The sequence below is a fragment of the Loa loa genome (genome assembly GCF_000183805.2).
Source record: "Loa loa unplaced genomic scaffold supercont3.433, whole genome shotgun sequence".
NCBI classification, from domain to species: domain Eukaryota; kingdom Metazoa; phylum Nematoda; class Chromadorea; order Rhabditida; family Onchocercidae; genus Loa; species Loa loa.
The window spans coordinates 19,866-34,359 of NW_018108613.1; the positions used below are offsets into that span (position 1 = coordinate 19,866).

General features: G+C 36.4%; 1 protein-coding gene across 1 annotated transcript in view; it reads right to left on the reverse strand.

Annotated features, from left to right (window-relative positions):
* Positions 1-598: 598 nt before the first annotated feature.
* The window catches only part of LOAG_18665 (KH domain-containing protein), a gene marked incomplete at its 5' end in the record, with an annotated part of 23,651 nt that continues 9,755 nt past the window's right edge, over positions 599-14,494 (reverse strand). The window contains 30 exons of the mRNA XM_020451330.1: positions 599-1,114; positions 1,498-1,802; positions 2,289-2,465; positions 2,611-2,847; positions 2,993-3,241; positions 3,379-3,473; positions 3,694-3,755; positions 3,988-4,105; positions 4,407-4,506; positions 4,608-4,768; positions 4,842-4,938; positions 5,028-5,259; positions 5,927-6,114; positions 6,232-6,327; positions 7,755-7,852; positions 7,934-8,096; positions 8,441-8,533; positions 8,663-8,729; positions 8,815-8,897; positions 9,008-9,121; positions 9,606-9,689; positions 9,844-10,008; positions 10,196-10,381; positions 10,601-10,801; positions 11,353-11,508; positions 11,696-11,842; positions 12,181-12,320; positions 12,899-13,020; positions 13,117-13,282; positions 13,937-14,096. Of these exons, the coding sequence (XP_020304894.1) occupies positions 994-1,114; positions 1,498-1,802; positions 2,289-2,465; positions 2,611-2,847; positions 2,993-3,241; positions 3,379-3,473; positions 3,694-3,755; positions 3,988-4,105; positions 4,407-4,506; positions 4,608-4,768; positions 4,842-4,938; positions 5,028-5,259; positions 5,927-6,114; positions 6,232-6,327; positions 7,755-7,852; positions 7,934-8,096; positions 8,441-8,533; positions 8,663-8,729; positions 8,815-8,897; positions 9,008-9,121; positions 9,606-9,689; positions 9,844-10,008; positions 10,196-10,381; positions 10,601-10,801; positions 11,353-11,508; positions 11,696-11,842; positions 12,181-12,320; positions 12,899-13,020; positions 13,117-13,282; positions 13,937-14,096 (4,383 nt within the window). The 3' untranslated portion in view covers positions 599-993. The remainder of the gene's footprint in view (positions 1,115-1,497; positions 1,803-2,288; positions 2,466-2,610; positions 2,848-2,992; positions 3,242-3,378; positions 3,474-3,693; positions 3,756-3,987; positions 4,106-4,406; positions 4,507-4,607; positions 4,769-4,841; positions 4,939-5,027; positions 5,260-5,926; positions 6,115-6,231; positions 6,328-7,754; positions 7,853-7,933; positions 8,097-8,440; positions 8,534-8,662; positions 8,730-8,814; positions 8,898-9,007; positions 9,122-9,605; positions 9,690-9,843; positions 10,009-10,195; positions 10,382-10,600; positions 10,802-11,352; positions 11,509-11,695; positions 11,843-12,180; positions 12,321-12,898; positions 13,021-13,116; positions 13,283-13,936; positions 14,097-14,494) is intronic.

Genomic DNA, 14,494 nt, shown 5'->3' on the forward strand with positions numbered 1-14,494 from the left:
TTTCTTCGATAGAAATTCACTACCAAGTCAAAAAGACACCGCAAAATCACCTAAACACTTGCTCTGTGTGTTGGTGAGATTTGATGAGCAGCACAGGAAAACTGACAAACATATAAAAATTTGAATGAAAAACAGTATGCCAAGATGAAAATCTAAACTTAACTTCTGGGGAATTAGAATATAATGTCAAAGAAAAAGCCTGAAACATATTTCAAAATATAATGTGACAATGTATCTAATATATCAGAACACATAAAAAAAGAAAAAGTTAAATTTGATAAGACATCTGAAAAACTTGAAAAATGGAAACTTCATATACTTTTCGTAATCCAAAAACGGTGCTGATCATACTTACCACCGCTCAATGTAGAATAATTCAGAGCGAGATGGGAAAGAAAACAGCAGCGCAGTAGCAGAAGTAGAACTGAAAGAAGGCTTAATGAAAAAGGTACAAAATATACACGTGATCAGTATATGCAGCAAAATTTTAATGTTTCCCAGAAAGGTCAATAAAATATACCGGAAATTTCTAGAAACGTTAATAAAAAATTTCCAAAAGATTGAATGGGACAAAGCAAAAGGGATATCAAATAAAGCGCAGCATCAAAGAACACAATAGTTAATAAGAACTAACAAACGATAAGAAATACTCCATTAGATGGATTATTTCACACCCAATAATACGCCGTTCAAGAAAAGCAGCTCTTTCTGCTATAAATTCCAAAAATTAATAAAAATTCAGAAAAATTAAAAAGTTAGTGGAAGTGCGATTAACCAGTAGAAGTTAAATTCAATAACGAACAGACAATGAGTGCAACGTTTATACACGAATATCTAAAATTGCAAATATTTGCTTTAATTGAAATTTGCAAAACAGGAAAAAGTAAAGATGCTGTGCTAAAAACCAAAAGGAGAAAATCTGAAACTGGAGAAGCACTGAATGATGCAGGCTGCCAATATAACAATGCGATGGTTAAAAAACAGTCATTTCTTTCACCAGTTGTAACTCCAATTTCCACGTGTAGTACTTGGGTATTGTGGAAATTGCGTACTTTCAGTAACGGTATTTGTCTGTGCTTGCCCACCAAAGTGAATTGATGACCAAGCCGCACTCCTGCAATAAGTATTTGGTACTACTTCTAAGGTAATATTGCCTATATCAGGTTTAAGTTCAAAACCACCGGTCGCACTTCAGCTTTGCATGACACAAAATTACACTTGATCACTCTCATACAAGAGGTGAGCAATTTATAAATCGCTGCTTTATTAAGAAATTTAAGCCAGAAAAAGAGCAAGGTTGCAATTTTGATCAGCGAAGAGGAGTTAAATTGCTTTTAAACAATTGGATAATTTAACGACTAGGCTGCTAACGTCAGACTTGACCAAGAGGCTCCCTAATGAGCCATAAAGTATTTATGATTTGGAAAAGGATGCTTCCATCCTCAAGGATTACCAACAGGAACTGAAAATTATTACAGGAAACGGAAATAAACTAACGTTGAAGACTGAGTAATCGGAATGCCACCATGGTGCGACATGGAAGATGGTGGCGGAATTTGAGAATTAAAGAAAGGTGGTGGTGGGATTGACGTATTTGCAATCTGGGAACGTGGTGCAGGTATTCGAAAACTGGTCGGTCCAACAGCTGTAGTTGCAGCACTGTAATTAATATTTCCCACTGGCAAAATTGGCTGGGATGGTTGCTGCTGCAAAGGTACCGGTTGATGCTGCGGATTTGTAGGCCGATATGAACTGAGAAGGTTTGTCAAACTTTCATATTCATTACTGGCAGCTTGTGCAGCCTAAAAATTAACGAAGTGGGTTCACACGAAAATAAAAGCTATAAAAATTCAAATTTCGTTCACAGACTCGAATCAAATGTGCCTCTTTGGAACAAATAAATGGGGAACACATAATTACTGTAACAATATGGAACTCCTAATAGAATGAATGAAACTAAAAAAGCCAAAGTATTTGGAAATTAAAAACATAAAGGAAGCAAATTTTGCGCTTCGTGATGTACATTCATGATCCCTATCTTTAAAACATAAAGAGGTAGAATAGTCGAGATGCTTCGCAACTAAGGTGGCAAAAGCCAATAAGCGTAGTGTGGAGCTGCATCCGGCTCCGAACAACCCTGAGATATATTGCCCTGCTGAATCATATTTTGAAAATTTAATAAAGACGCACTTAGCCAGATAGCTTAACATGTTGCTGTTGATAATTTTAGATCGTCTACTACAATTAATTCACAACCATCTAAAAGAACTAGATTATCGTTAAAATACCTGCTGAAAGTGCATGCGACTCCATGCCTGCGCCGACTGTTGCTGACTAAGATTAACGTTTGCTATATCAGTTCCGAAAGAACCCGTAACATGTCCTGAATTCCCCGAGACTGCATAAGAAGTGGTCGGTGGAAACGGTGGATGTTCCTGGCGGGTAGATGCTAGGCGGGCTGCTACCTTAAACTTACCAAACAACAGTGAAAGAATGAATCCCTTTTCGGAGGTGAATTACAAGTATCAAATAAAAAACGTATTCATTCTAAAATAAAACGAAATGAAAAAAGAATGATCTAGAGATTTTTCTTGAACGCAAAACACTTGCTTGATCTATCCAAGAAGAGCTGTCGATTTCTTGAGTAGATCCCGTCATTGGAGCTGAATCTAACTGGGCACTTCTCCAACGTGCAAATGTATCTGTTGGAAAAGGTCCTGCATTACCCCAATCAATAGGATCACGATTTGAAAAAGGGACATTCAAATCGAAGGGCGGTATATTCTCACCCAAGAAACTGCGTCGCGCCACAGCCTCGCTACCTGTCGTATCGACTGGCCTATCTTCCTGATAATATTCACTATCAAACACGAATGTTTTTATATTTCAAGCTATTTTATGGAACGTAAAATCGACACAAAAGATTTTACACAATAGATCATTGGAACAGATCGAACTGTTTTTCAAGCTACTTTTTCTTTTCGAAACATACGGATGTCCGTAAACTGGCGATATTTTTAGCCAAATCGACCACATGATCAGCCGCACTGTTGGGATTTGGGTAATCTCTAGCGGGCTTTGCTGAAGTCGGTAGCTGCACGTTGATATTTCGCGCAAAATCTTCCAATTGCACTGGTGCTAAAGGTGCAGGAACAGCCCAAGGTTTATCGTCAACAATGTTATCATCCCAAATGTTGGCGATTGACGACGGCATAATACTTGGGCGAGTGGGATCCAGTGACTGAAAACCTTTCATAAATGAACAGGAAAAACGCATTATTATTCACCTAAAATGATCCAGTGATGATCTCTCAATCCCAAATCATTCGATTCATTTTACCTGAACAACGGATAAATTAAATTTTCAAACTTTTCTACCGAAAACAGTTTTTCATCGATCGAACTGGTCTTCAGTGCACCCAAATTCGATTTAGTTGTACCAAGAAGTGGTTGTAATTTCCTTTCGGCAATATCTGAATGTTATTTATAATCTTGGAAGAAATCACACCAATAATAAAAAATGGCACATCGCGTAAAAATACTGAATCTTCTTCCTTCTAAAGGCAATTTTTGAATGAGACAATATGCAGTATAACGTGTTAATTTCATTTCGGATTAATAATGAAAAGAAAATCCGATTTTTCTGGATCAAAAGGGTGTGTAAATGACGAGACAAAAGTAATAAGAGATCACCTGATGCGGAAGGTAGTGGAGCAGTGGTTGGAACATTTTGGGGAAATTCAATTTTCGGCCCACTGCAAAACATACAAGCATCTTATTTCTTACGCATCAAAGAAATATCTAGTGAATAAAAAATTTTTTATACAAATTCAAATCTTGAATAACCAGTCACAGAAAGCCTAAAAAGTGCAGAGAAGAAAGTCTTTATGGAAAATTTAAACCATAAAGGTCCACCATGAATTTTCGCTTTTATACAAATGTGGATTTTGATGATCCCAGACAGTAAAAAACAAAACGAGAACTTACGCTTCAAATGATTCCGTTCTAGGCTTTATATCAGTCATTGTAGCAGTTGGTATGGTCGTACCGATCGAAGAAGCCACTATAGCGCTACCAGGTCCAATATGAATCGGGGACTTTAAGCCTTTAAGGAAAACTTCAAACCTTAAAGGTCCACCTTGAATTACGATACCCTGCCCCTGATCTGAATTTTTATCCATTAATAAATATGCCTATTTCCCTATCCACATCGAAATTTCAAGCACACCATTAGACTCAACTCCATCAGCAAAAAAACTTGCTTATGTGAAATGGACCAAATACGCAAGCTTTTTATCTCTGTCTAATCCTCTCTTCTCCCTTTGTTGCTTCACCACACAATACTCATTTAAATCTCAACTGAAAAACCTGCTCTGAAGATAGTGAAAATTAACACGAAAACGCACCAATCGGTGAAACTGAAGGACTTGAAGCAGATGCAGAAGTTGGTCTTGCATGCCCAGGCGCTCGACAAAATTCTTTCAACCCACGTTTCTGCGTTTCATCCTAGATATCCAGAGCAAATTGAAATACGACTAACCAAGAACGAACGAAATATGCCAACCATAAACCCAAATTAGACAAATAATTCCGCGAGTAACTTTTACCCCAATGTTGAGGACAGCCGCATCCACAGCTGGCATCTCCTGCATAGGATACACTATTCCAGGTGTTCTGAGTTGTAGTGCCTGATCAGGATTCGGATTTTCCTGTTCTGCAGCACCAGATGACATTTTCTGCTTCTTTTCTGAACCAATTGCGCTCACTACTGAAATATATAATATTTAGAATGATCATGATAGCATCAAGTTAGAATCTCCAAAAGAAGCAGAGCTATTTGCCTTTCTGACTTTGACGTTGTGCAGCCCGCTGTGCCCATACATTCGTAGTAGCATTATAAGGGATAGTCTTCTTGCCTGCTACTCCATTATGCGACATCTGAAAAAGATAAAAGAAAAGAAAAAAAGATTTATTAAAAAAAATTTTAGGGGAATAAAATTTTAGCTTAATCCAGAAAAGTAGCAAACCTCCAATGGTGGATGTGATACTGCAGTACCGATGGTATGAGACTTTTTCTGAGTAACTGGTATTGTCGCTGTAGGTGTAATACTAGATAATGTTAACACCGAATTACTTCGACTAGTATTTTCCTCACTTTGCGAAGTGGAAGTATTATGGGTACTACTCACTCGCTGAATTACTTCTTCCACGTTACATTCACTATCATCGATTAAACCATGTATCATTTCGACGGCTTGCCTGGAAAAAAGAGTGAATTCACGTTTACATGCGTCTAGAAAACTAATGACAAAAATTAGTTCTTCAAGCTCCTGCTAATACTGCCGAAAAATAATCACATGCTGAGCACAACCATATCAGTTGGTTCCACAATCACTCCTAATCCGCCATTTCTGCTATTCGCATTATTCTGATTCGGCAGTGCTATGCTGAAGTCGAATTAAACCTTTGATAACAGATCAGTAGCAAGAAGATACCCATATCTGTTTGTCTCATGCTTCTTGTAACTGAAGCAACTGAATGTGTTACAGAGTCATGCATTCCGGAATTGAGAATGTATAAGCAGAGAGTAAATTTGAGGAACGGATGCTTTATAACATAATCAAATATCAGATTCTTGTCAAATGAATACTCAATGTAATAAAATTAATTTAGCTAACCACGCTTATTTGACTTACTTTACTCTGATTTTTTCAATGACAAATCCTCCGCCAAGTGCCCCACCTATCAACTTTGGGTATCGAAAAAAACTTTCTAGTGGAATATTCATTGCTTCATGTACCAAAAAAACCTCCGCCATAACGGAGCACTGTAACGCAAGCTTCAGCGTGAAATGAAGCATGTCAAATTATATCATTCATCGTCGAGATTGTGATGGTCGTACTCACGGCCAATCAGGATGACCTACCTTAACGCAATATCAGAGCCCTTTAGTGTTATTTGTCGATCATGTTGTTCCTTCTTTCCGGTTTGCTTTTCAACTTCGATGTATGCTCCGGTAGCTTCACGAATTGCATTGATATTACCTCCTGCGCGACCAATAACACGGGCTATTGAGTTTGACGATACGGACAACCGGACGGAACGTCGACGGCTCTAAAACAATTTACTTCAGCACCAAATTTAGTCTTATCACTCGTACTTCATGATTCTTAAAGCTTCAAATTTTCTCCCGAAAAGTTCCAATTCCTACAACAATTACAGATACTTTACCGAGTCAACATGCCGCCATGCCACAGTGTTACTTGCACTGTCTTCCTTTAAAACAGTACCAGCAATAGCACCTTTCCCTGACATCACTGCTTTTCCCTAAAATAGTTTAGATTTTAAATAGTTGGTTACATGAATTAAAAAAAAAAAAAATTCGTTAGGTAGGTCTCTTAGGAATGTATAATAACGATACGAAGAGATAAGAAACATAACATCCGAGAGATAACTATACCCGAAGGGAGTATACTACTACTCAGCTACAATGGCTCAACTGACAATGAGAAAATCACAATGAAAAATTAAAATAAAAATGAATCAGGCAAGCTTCGCAGACCAATTACACTCATGTGCAAATGAGCGCCTAGTGAATACACCGCTGCACGCAAACCTAATATACAGCCGGTAATGAATTCTTGAATTTTCCAATGAATTTCTCATTCGAAATGATAAAGCTAGCAAGGCAGGTGTCATACAGCAAAACATGTACTGTAAAAAGAAATTCTTCAAATATTCTTTCGGCTTGTCGAACATAAGAAAATTCAACACACTCAGTGAGCCATTTCCCCTGACCTAACAAACTACCGAAGTCTTGACATCCTGACCAAAATGTAGCATACATGCCCGCTGCAGTTAATTCAGTGCAATTTTCCTTTTTTCGTTTCAAATATGGTACGATATAAGACGTAAAAGAACACCGAAAAAGTATAGAAAAACAACCGAATTTTGGAAAGATATGAATCGACTGGTAGTTGGGCATACCTACCTAACGAGTTTAAATATTCCAATATCCTCAAAAATTCATCCTATAGAGTGCATGGCTTGAAAAAACACGTAAATTCTGAGAACAAAAAAGATATTGATGAATTTTATCTGCTGTATGGATCTTTTCATAACTGAAAGCAATCGACCAAACACTATAGGGATATTAGGTGAATACCGCTAACGACTATGAAAAATTAGAACATATAGGTTGGATTATAGTAATTGAAGAATCTGTAGTTAGTGTTTTATAGCAAAGCACACTAATACTCATAACATGCACTTTGGCTTGCTACTTAAACTATGTTAAAGTTCAACACCAGCATTAATATATGAACTTCGTCATAAAAAATAATTTGGACTTGGAAAGGTTACTCAGTGTCTGATACAGTTCCCTAACGAATTACTGCATTTAGCTCAAGCAAACATCACTGTTGCTTCCATAAATTTCACCACAACTTAAAAACCAAAAAGTACCTCAACATAACCTAAAACACTCAAACAAAGGATAACATTTAGTTCATTTATGAAATTGCTCGTCATTTAAATACTAATCCAAAACAATTTCATATTAACAGTTCCCATAATTAAGACTGGAAATGTTGCCTAAAATCTTAAAAATAAAATGGTTTTATTTGTAAAGGATTTCGATCCTCCAAGTTATAGATGTAAAAAGATTCGGAGACTATAAGCTTGAAGATATTTATAAGCCCCAAAATATTATAAGGAATCATTCTTAGTGCATAGTGTTATTAATACTATCTTACCGCACTCCTTCTTGATGTTGCTTTCATCCATTCGGTATCCGAAGTATTTCCACTACCCGTTTTATGTGGAGGCGATTTCACAGGAGCAGCAGATTTTCCTGAAATGATTCCTTGCAAATTTCTAAGTTATGAAGGTCTCGAATTCAACTGAAAAATTTAATACGAATAAAGGTGAATACCACTTTCTTTCCGAACTCTATGTCTTGATGACTTCCCAATAACAGAAATAGTCGACGCCACCATGCGTTTTCCGGGTGATGTTTCAGGGAACGAAACCATTTCGTCGGCACTATGTTCGTCTGATAACAATGCAGGCACACGCGGCGGATCCGTTTGAAAATACTGCAACATCATATACAAATATAAGAAATATGACTGGCGCACTTTATTACATTGAGTCGTAACAGCTAACAAATGTCGAAGAATGGTAGGACATATTCCGAAAAGCTAAAGCGACTAGTCGACATCACCATATAATGATCATACACAGACGAATGGTTAAAACCATTAACAATTATGTGGATTGGAAACAACTACTTGATGAGCAATATAGCAAGCTTCTTTCAGAAAGCTTGTATCCATACAAATATGCCTAGCATGCAACTAGGAAATCATATGCACATGCGTATCACAAAATGACCTCAACTCTCTGAATACCTCGCATTAAAAAACTATTCATAAAGAACCTCGTGGTCCGAATCACGATTCTGAGTATTACTTTCGTCAACTGCTACACCGCTGCTTGCTTTTTCAGAGCCATTTTCTTCATCGGCTGATTCCTAAAAAGGATTTTATGACGCATTTGAGTTCTAATTACCGCAAAATCATTTCAGTACAACAGAACAGAACTCACGTTTTACCAACTCAACTAACATAAAAACTGGAAAACTTTCATTTGACCATCATACCTCACCATTATTGATGGGTGCATCTTCTTTACGATCCGAATCTTTCTGTTCAGTATTGCCGTCAGTTCTAAAAAACGACTGCGTAATATGACAAGCATGCAGTGAAATAATCGATAATTTATATCCATATTCCGAATATACGAAAGACTTACTGATTTTTCTTAGCTTTTCGTTTAGCCTTTTTCTTCTCATTTTGTCGCTGTTTTGAGAGTTTCTTTGATTTAGCTTGCTCTTCCTGAAAAGTGTAAAGCCAGTTGATAGAATAAATGATTGAAACTGCTTAAGATACATTAAATATCTAACCATGCATACATAATTTTCTCAGCTAATGGCAAAGGTAGCAACCTCTTTCGCCAAAATTTCCAGAAGAGATTCTGCGGCACGATTAGCTTCAGCAGCTTGTCGATCTTTTGCTGCAACAATGATGTCCATACAGAGGTGGCATCTTGTAAGTAAATCCTGAAACTATCACTATTGCAAACGTCGGAAAGCACCAGTGCAACTGTTCCGACCTTGTGAAAACGTAATATTTTGGAAGATGGGTGACAGTTTGACCTCCTACACTTCTTACAAAAAGTAACTGTCTCGTTTCAGTTAAAAATTTATATGAAAATATTGTAGAAATATGAAACCCAGAACCCATATAGCACATGTTGCAGAAACTTATGTCTTGGATAGCAAAGGCTGGTCTAAATGCAGAGAACCTAATAAAAAGGATTTAAATGAAAGTCTGGTCACAGGCACTAGAATTTATTTTACCGTCTTATTCAACAAGCAAATATGCTATTATCTGCAGAATCTATGCACTGTATGGTCTGAAAATCCTGATGAATTTCTACTACTCAGGCAAATATTACATAATATTTACGGTTGTGAAGAATCTTTTTTCATTTCTTCCATCCTTTTTCTTTTTTCTTTCTTATGATAAATATAAGAAATAAACCTTCTCATTGATTGTAGCGATAAAACGATAGCAATCTGTATCATTTGGGAATTGTTGTACATGTCTTACCATATACTTCACTACCTAAACAACAATAACACTTCATATAGTTGGCAAGAATTCTAAAAGCCGTGTAAAAGTTAAGTCACCTTTTCATTTCAAGCATCATACTTCCTTCCAAAATTTCAACCACTACTCTTTCCCAATCCAGTACAGTCAACTGTAACTTGAAAAATACTTTGATATGTCCTCTTCGGAAAGCAATGATTAATGGTGAAACGTGGCGATTATCTTGCACATCAACATCTGCATTATGTTTTACTAATGTTTGCACCGTTTCCAGATGACCTCCATGACATGCCAACCATAAAGCCGTACATCCTTTCTTATTTCTGGCATCAATCTACAAAAACCTTTGCTACCAACAAAACTTCGAAAAGAATAATCAAATATGAATTTGAACCTAAAAGATTTCACTCAAGACAGATTTCCTTATTCCTGTATATACATGTTGGGAAATATCTTCTGCAAAATACTGAATGAAATCCAAAATTTAATGAAAAATATTTTATTCCGAAAAAAGGACGTACCAAGGCACGCGCATGAATCAGCATTTCAACAAATTTATGATGTCCTTTATCAGCTGCGATGGTTAGTGCAGTATCACGACTAGAAGGGACTGGTGATGCATTTGGATCTGCTCCAGCAGCTAATAACAATTCTCCAACATCCACATAACCTCCGTTCGCTGCTTCCATTAATGGAGTAAGTCCAGTCTGGAAAAAAAAAATTGGTGAATTATTACGTAAATTAGATTTTGCGGTAAAAATGTAAACAGCTATTTTACAACACTTAATCCTAACAACCAATTCTTATTATTTATAGTGTGACAGTCATTGCGACTGGATTCAAAATTAAGTGACAAGAAATATACGTTACGCCGTACAACAGACCTTCCCTCAATCATATATTAAGGAAGAAGTGAATATTCGAACCTTTGCTCGATGCTCAACATTAGCGTTGTATTCAAGCAATAATCGTACCACATCGGTACGACCTTGAAAGCATGCCAATGTCAGTGCAGTATTACGATTCGTTTCAATATGCGAATTTATATCCGAACCACGTTCAAGTAACACTTTTGTTGCCGCAGCGTGTCCATTCATTGCTGCTAACATAAGTGGTGATATGCCTAACTAAAATAGCTTATTACTCACACATCTATCATCGATGTCGACCACAGATATTTGCTGGATGTACCTTGATCAGGTATACTAGCGTCATTTGGAGTTCAGTGTACCGTGATTCATGTTCAAGTATATTGGAAAGTTTCGTTTTCATACACCCAAGGTGGTGAGCGTCACATTATATACAGCAGTTACCATTAAAAGAAAGAAATCCATGCAATTTACTGATTATAGCTCCTAAAAACAAACTGGAACCATCGGTCTTCCTGCTACTACAACTCTACTTGATCTCGCAGTGCAATAAAGCAGGACATATACCAGCCAGAGATGCAATCGTTTTAAACAGCCTTGCCACAACTATGTAAAAAATATTTTCAGCTATGAACAATAAGAAGGACTCAATTCGATAACGTATAAAAGCAAAGGCAGATGACACTCCCAGGTCCCAGTTATGATTTGACACTCCACAGAATCCAAAATCCTGACTCTGACCAATCAAGTGGGATGATAATCTAAAAATTTTTTTTTAATTTATTGAAGAAAAATCTGTTGTCACAAACCTTTGAGCCAGTGCGGGAGTTAATTTCTGCACCATTATTTAGAAGCAAATTCACGATATCAACATAACCTCCAGAGGCAGCTAATGAAAGTGGAGTATAGTCGCTCACGTTACGATGTTCTTTGTTAGCACCACGTTTTAACAGTAACTCAACAACCTAAAAAACAGAAAGTGTCACCTATTTAAATCCTTAAAAGCAATAGGTCTGTTAAAACAAAAAATAAATAAGACAGAAAACAAAAACACTCAAAGTTTTATGCACCCACCAATTTCGATTTAAAATTTCATATTATGATACAAGTTTAAACTACGCTGTGAACATAATTTGACTATGATAAAGTCACCTCTTTCCGTCCACCGGAACAGGCAAGAGATAGAGCCGTATCCTTCGTGCGATCAGATTGAGCTTCAATGTTAGCACCATGATTGAGTAGTAATTCAACAACATTTACATGACCACCTGTTGCAGCTAATATAATTGGGGTAAAACCCTGAAAAAATAGCGTTAAATCACATATCCGCAAAATTAATTTTACTTCTGTGAAAAGCATTTTCGAATACTTGGAAATATCATTAAAATGATGAAAGGTTACATCTAAACAGGTGTTCAGAAGTATTTCAGAAAAATTATTACTTCAAGCAGTATTCGACAAATCTTAAAAAAGTTGTTCATGCCGTTGCCTTCTAAAGATATTGTAAATGTATGTTGACAGTACAGAAAAGATATTTTCACAAGTAAAGGCGCTAAATAGTTCTAACTAATTAAAATAATCCTTGTGAAAAGGTGATTCAACCTATGAAAAACGTAATGTGAGGAAACTGGACCAACCTTTTTATCCTTATGCTCGATGTTAGCACCTCGAGTAATAAGGAGTTCAACGAGAGAATCATGCCCACCTGTGGCGGCTAGAGTAAGAGCAGTGTCATGATTTGATTCAGTTTGCATATCTACATTAAATGGCTGAGAACCTGAAATAAATTACAACCATAATAAAATGTCGACTTTGTGATCAGAGCAATTCATTTTGACCTGAGACATGCAACCATTCCCTCTCCCATTTTATTTGAGAATAAACTTGAAAGTTCGGACTCGGTTGCTAAACTGAAATCGTATTATTGCAAATATCGCTAATTTCTCCCGTGGAAGCGATGATTATAGCTTCTCTAAAATGTTACCATCGTTAGTAACTACCAAATAAGTCATTTTTACCTAATTTGTACCTTTTACTCCTGCGCTTACAATTTAAAAATTCGGATCATATCAACTAGACTTCATCAGTTACTTTGCAGACAATTTATGAACTGTTGGTTTCCTAAACAAATATCGTTTTCTAACAATCGATCAATCTTATTCACAAATAGTAAAAATCGAAGCACCATTGTGTAAGTTGAGCGAAAGTCAATTGTTGGAAACAACGTGTAACATAGAATGTCAGCAAGAAATACGATACATTACGTATACAAAAATGTTACGTCGCTGAACCATAATCGGACAACTTGCAGAATCAATCATGACTAGTTTCGATCTAGTTTTAAAAAAAACTTGCCTCCACTTTTAAGATCACTTCTGCTACTAATTTCTTCGTCACTCTCTGTATCATACGTTCTTTCAGTTGTATGTTGTCCGTCACCAACGTGCATTGCGCTCTCACTTAGTGTTCTACCTCGACTAAAAAATATCCCACAGAATCCTTTTACAGATCGAAATTAAACTTTTTTACAAATCAATACTGATTTTAAAAAACAGAGAAATGCAAAATTATACCTTCTTGACGCATTCCTGTCAGCTGATGACTCATCACCGGTTGCTTCGCGAACAGGCTTCGAGCGTTGTCGCCCAATCGCTGGATCTGATATGAGTTGTTTAGTTGATGGCGGTGACTGCTGTCTCAGTAAATGCTGCGCTTTCAGTGGTGACAACGGCACACTTTCTGTAAATAACTATGTTACAAGAACTATACTTACAATAATCTGTCGTGAAAGCCTGACCACTAAAAACAGTCAGTGTGTGAATTTTTTGTACAGCAGGATACCAGTCTTCAGTACGTTGCTTTCTCGATATCAAGCTGAACTATTCGCACATCGTACACACATAAATGAATTATTTCCCACTGCTAATAATTTTTAAGTATTCAGATGCTGAAAGAAATTTTTTTATAGATGAATCAAACCAATGTGGAGGGAATTTTTGTGCCCAGAAGTAATTTTTAAGTATTCAGATGTCGAAAAAAATTTTTTTATAGATGAATCAAACCAATGTGGAGGGAATTTCCATGCCCAGAAGATAAGTTACCAAGCAAACAACATCATTTCGCGTGCACATATAACACTATTGGACAAGCAATTTCGAAGAGACAATCCACCGGCAAAAGTTAGATTGCGATGATCTTTGTTAAATATGCCCAATCACTTCCCCTCCTCTCAGCGCCAAAATCGTCCAGATCTACTAAATCCCTTTACAACCCATGATAACATTCTTTCCCTCCATCTATCAATCAATGTATCGCTAAATTTTGAATTATAAAATGCCCTGAATATCTTGTTCACCATTTAGAATTTATGAGCAACACAAAAACAGAACAGACCACGTGGAAGGTTTGCATTCATTACTGGTGGTGGTGGTGCTGGGAATCTGAGAGAAGATGCTGGTGGAAAACAACCCCTATATTCACCATCTGACAGAATGATGCTTTTACCACCTTTTTTCTGCTGTGTCCCACGTCCTCCAGTAGTTTTTTGTCTTTCCTGTAAGCGAGTGGTGAGTTAGACACGACGTATATACGATACATTAGGTTGGTGCAAAGGTGAATTTTCTATAACGTTGGATTTCCTTGTTCCATATTAAAATACATTTATTAAGCATCATTTTAATGACCATTTTTATGCTCTTTGCTAATGGTTTATAAGTCGCTACATATTATACATACTTTATAAATCATTATTACATATTAATTTTTCATTAAAGAAGCGATGTCAGCAAGAAGCAAATATGAGTTTCTTTATGTATATACATATGTATATACATGTACATATATATATATATATATATATGTATATGTATATATATATACATATATATATATATATTATATATGTATATATATATATATATATATATATATATATATATATAGTATATATTA